Consider the following 5,246-nt stretch of genomic DNA (forward strand, 5'->3'; position numbering starts at 1 on the left):
GCTAGAAACGGAAGCGCTTCAAGCCAGCTTCAAGCCCAGGCTGTACAACCCGCGGGTCCCGCACTTGAAGCATCCTCGCACTCTAACTAAACTTTAATTTCATGCCTTTCGCCATGCTTAACTAGAAGATCTATCTTGCAACTGCCCTAATAAGTGTCGTGCCAGAATGAGTGTCAATTCGTTGGCCGAGCAACCCTACTGAAGTGCGCCGCTTTGATATCATTCCTGATCTCCAAGCAAGGAGTTCTCAGAGCCCATGTCGCCCGTTCCAGTTACCTTAGCCAGCTTGGCCCGCCTGCAGGAACAGCTTTTGCCTTGACATGAAAACGCTCATGACTATCACCAAAGCTCCGGCTGCGATCGTTGTGCCATAAGTGTCGCTGATGCTTTTCACAATCGCGTCAAGGACCTCTCTTTGCTTTTCAGCGCTCAAGCCGTCAAATATCATAGAGTTGACTCCCGCGATAGCACCTTGCACAGCGTCTTTGCTTAGATTGGGCAAAATCTTGGTAAGTCTGTCCTGGGCACCATTCACCAATACACTGTTGACGATAGCCAGCGCAATAGTGAGCCCAGAGACTTGGCCAAGAGAAATAAAGCCCACAGCGTTAGGAATGTTGTGCGGCTCGACTATAGCCTGAGCTACAGAGAACGACGACTGTATAAAGGACCCCGAACCGATACCAATGAACACGCTATACCCATAGATTTTTGCGGTCGATGTGTCTGTGTCGACCACAGCAAAGAACAGCACCCCGCCAACGAGACTGAGAATGCCCCCAAACAAGTACCACGGCATGTAGTAGCCTGTAGCTGCCATAATGCCGCCGTTAGCGATGCAAAAGAACACCATTGTACAGATAAGCGGCAGCAGGCGTACTCCAGCGTCCAACGCCCCATCGGAACGTGTAAACTGGAAGTATAATGGGATCATATAAAGAGGTGTGAATGCGATAGTGGATGCCGCGGCGATTGATGCAAAAAGAATAAGGATTTCCTTGTTGTACTTGGCTGTGAAGAATTCGACGGGAAACATGCGATCAACCTTGTTAGTGAAAATTGTCTGCACTTGCTGCACTCCAAGAGCAATGTAGAGGATGCCCATAACAATCCACAGAGCTATCATTTGTCCCGAGTTCCAATTATAGAGGATGCCTCCGAAGCAGACAGCCATGACGAAGGCAACCGTCGCGCCGATAAATAGAATAGTACCAACAAAGTCAACTGTGCATAGTTAGCTAGGTCTCTTCAACATAAGGGCATGTTGCTCGATACTTACTGTGCCTAAGACGTGTCATAAAGCTTACACCCGGTCGTGGGTCGGAACTCGGAATGAGAAAGAGATAAACGGGGGCAAATGCCCCACCTACGCAGAGGTTAATGTAGAAACCCCATCTCCAGGTTGCACTTGAGTCTGCGAAAGCACCTAACAAGCTGTCATTACGATGATCATCCAACATAGAGCTTGTCCTTACCACCGATAACAGGACCCAGCACTGTGCCTGCGCCCCAGACAAGTCCAGTCAACCCAATGTAGATCGATCTTTCCTTTATAGTCGTCGTATACGCAATCAGAGTCATCACGCCGATGTACATCCCCATCCCGCCAAGGCCAGCAATGGCTCGTCCAACAATGAAGCAAGTGCTATTGGGAGCTGCCGCGCAGAGCACACTGCCAAGTTCAAAGAGAAGCACAGTGCCGATGTACAGCCATTTCGCATCGAACTGAGAATACAGTTTTCCAAAAACTAGGGTCGTCGCCATGGCCCCGAGCGCGAATCCGGTGCTGAACCAAGGCAATTTATCAATAGCATCAAATCTATCCGCGACGATGCCTTGTACATCGGCCACCACAGTATTGTCTATCAATCACATTAGTCTCATAATCCCAATCATGGTTCATTCTCATCCGTACCGAGTGAGAATAGAAATGTTGATGACAATATGCTCGCCATGACCAAGGCAAACTTATATCCTGTCAGTATTCGCTGTAACGGCTGCTCTGGCGCCTCTGGCGCTTCTGCAGCTTCGACATCAGGTTTCTCGATGGACACCGCTTTCAGGGAATTTTGATCAGAACTAGGCTGTTCATTTTTCTCCGGGACGGCCAACGTAGAGGCAGTAGTCTCATAACCATCATCCTCCGGCTTGGAAATTCCTTTGTCTGTTGGAATCTCCGCCATGGTTGCTATTAAGTAGCGGCGTCTTGTTTCTATTGACTCTTACATGCACAGGGAGAGCATGCTATCAGAAGTAGAACAGTCTACCAGGGGCTCCTCTATATAGACTGACAGCGTCACACCAATGCAATAGCTCACCTGGGCAAATTGTCTGGGCAAGGGTCAGCGCTGGGCTACCACACTCTGAATCATCCTGTTTTAAGCTAGTCAAGTAGCGCTGAGTGTGGAATTAGATCGACAGTCAGGGCTCTTGTCAGCACTACTACAAAGGCAATCAGCATTGGCAGTCAGAGCCACAACCGGAATCCCCATTCGTAAGCGTTAACATTGTTGAAATTTTGTGTTCAGCATACCATGCAGAATACTTTGTTAAATTCATGCACATTCGCATCAGGTTGCGCTTCAGCTTTGCCAAAAAAGCATATCTGCGGACGACCCAGCTGGCGATTGCTGTTATGCGGCTGACAGCAGTGGACAGAAACGGAATTTAGATAACATATTGTCAGACAGACTTATCAAGCACAGTCGGTGATCCCTAAGCTCACATGGTCTCCGCATGCGTCGTGGACCAATCAATGCGCAATTCTATAGGCCTTGCCAAGTAGAATTGACACCAAGTTCGTTTAACGTTTCAGCGCGTCTGATTTTCCTCGGGGTTGTAAGGCTGAAAAGACTTGCTGTTGGTAATCAAGCAAGCTGCTGTACAAAAACAGTCCCATTCTGCTAACCCTTTTGATGGGTAGTCCCGCATCAATTGTTGACGGGGCGCGTGGCTATTTACAATGCCCTACTAGTGTTCTTGTTGTCTTTGGTTCGACGTGGCCCGGAGGATCCGGAGGATGTCAGAGGAAGATGAGGCCCCGTAAGCTGACTTCCAAGGCAACTTGAGAAAGGGCCAGTCATCATTCGTGCCAGCATAATGCATACAGGGGTAACAGATCCACAACGATGCCGTATGGAGCGTTCTATACGGATTGCAAAACATCAAATTTAGTGGAATCCTTTTCGGCCCAATAAACGTCATCCATGTGTTAGACTTGTACAAGTCCCTACTCCACCAAATGAAGTGGGTAGGTTATTGATTCGGTAGAATACAATTTCGGAACTTGGGGGCCTCCTCCAAAAGTTTGTTATATATATGTGATGCTATGTGAATCAACGCCACCTTCGAATCAGCAAAATATCCTCTATTTACTCCACTGTATGAAAATAATGTAATAAGTGACCTATCACATTGCCAGAGCACTCTTGTGTTGTCATTGTAGGTAGACTGTTAGGGACCTCGAGACTCATGCTGTGGAAGTTGGTCCTGTCAGAGCAGCCTGCAAGCATCAAAAAGAGTACTATTGATTCAAAACATTTTATCTTGTTAAGTTGGCTACTATGAAGAGAGACAATAGTGTTATATCTCGTTGTATGTTATGGGGTGTATTGGGCAGAGTGATCTGAGCCAAATCTGATCCAATAAACATGTGCCCTATGATAGCAGCAAAGGTACTTGGCACTGGTCTTAAACTGCCTGGCTAGTGTGAAGATCATACAACGGAACGATGACATTTATTTATCAACAGACAGCTAGACAAGACTAACAATCAACTTCTAGAAACTGCAGATCCCTGTGCGTGTGTTTATGTGTACCCTGCGGCAAGAGCGATCGGGATCGGCTTCATAAGGAACAGAAGTGATGCCATTAAAGCTGTCAGTCACATACAGCTTGTGCCAGCTCATTGATGGTTGCTAACAGACCAAGAGAGTTTGGAGTTTTCTGCAGTATAGCTGGTCGTATTATGAGAGATATCAAACGTCAGATGAGGACGAATATCGAGAATTCAACTGTTTTTGAATGAAACCGTAACAGAAAAGATAATAGGTACTAAGTCTCGTTCTATCTGTAATATTTCATCTCTTGGAGATTGAATGCATCGAAAGTAACAAATAGATTGAACGATAGCAGTTAAACAGTAGATGACCATTCTTACTGGGCGTTGTCCTATCTCACCGTAAATTAAAATCTTCCAAGCAACCTAGTCCTTGCACAAACAATTTGTTGAGGACACCAAATCCCAAGATGAGGCTGGTTTGAGACACACTATCTTCAAATCTACAAGAGCATCAACGAGCTTGCGAATATGCTTTACGTGCATCGACAAGAGAGTTTATCTTAACTAAGGATTGGATGAGGGGTTAAGGTGTAGAATATTGTACTATCAGTACACTAGAAACACACAGCGCAAATAGACACTCTCTTTTACTAAATCCCTTATCGATCACGATAAATGCTTGAAGCTATGATATAGCGAATGCTCCAATCAATTCTCTTCCATGAGATTTATTACATTGATACATGGTCTTGAAGCTTGAGCTGTCCGGAAGCCAATCAAATCCAGGTTAATGGCAAGTGACGCAGGGACGATCATCGGACTTTGCCGCGATGTGGGCCTCAAATAAGTGTTGCGCACAAGTCCGCGATAACCAGACGTGCCGTCTAAAGCCAAAAGCGTTCAGTTCGTAGATAAGGTGAAGTGTGCTTCATTACTATGTCACTAAAGGTCATAGGTCGGGATTAATGGGTGGATTCCAGCCATGATCTCTATCTTTTATCTTCAATTCGACATTGGCGAGGGGACAACGACTCAATCTTCTCGACAATCTCTCCTACTCTCAATTACTTTTTTCACTGCTCTCCTCCTTTCATTTTCTCTTCGCCCTGACAGTATCAGATAGTGGTCTCGTCTGTCCATTTTGCTGTCGTCTCAACCGATCACTAGGTTGACCTCTTCTTTTGGATTATCGGCTCATTTTCATTATATCACACCAAATCCCCAACTATTCTTACGCCATGGCCTCCCAATACGAAGAGAAGAGGGCCGGAGATGCAGAACTCCAGCCCAATGTCAAGGATAATCAAGCTGGAGAAGTCGGCTTCGAAAAGGGCGAGGTCGTTACTGCGTCGGGGCATGTCCAAGAATTGGAGCGGAATTTTGTTCGTATAATCTCGACCGCTATAATTTATGTCGTACTAATAATGTCTCAGAGCCTAATCAACATGTGCGCTGTGGCTATCGT

The 5,246-nt window shown here is 46.2% G+C and overlaps 1 protein-coding gene across 1 annotated transcript; it reads right to left on the reverse strand.

Annotated features, from left to right (window-relative positions):
- Window positions 1-277: 277 nt before the first annotated feature.
- Window positions 278-1,298, reverse strand: UCRPA7_252 (putative mfs drug efflux protein; the record flags this gene model as incomplete). Its single annotated transcript, XM_007912849.1, has 2 exons — window positions 278-1,224; window positions 1,280-1,298. The coding sequence occupies 2 exons, from the start codon at window positions 1,296-1,298 to the stop codon at window positions 278-280; spliced, it is 966 nt and encodes a 321-aa protein (XP_007911040.1).
- Window positions 1,299-5,246: the final 3,948 nt, after the last annotated feature.

Source organism: Phaeoacremonium minimum, assembly GCF_000392275.1.
Source record: "Phaeoacremonium minimum UCRPA7 unplaced genomic scaffold PA7_03_scaffold_20, whole genome shotgun sequence".
In the NCBI taxonomy this organism is placed as follows: Eukaryota; Fungi; Ascomycota; class Sordariomycetes; order Togniniales; family Togniniaceae; genus Phaeoacremonium; species Phaeoacremonium minimum.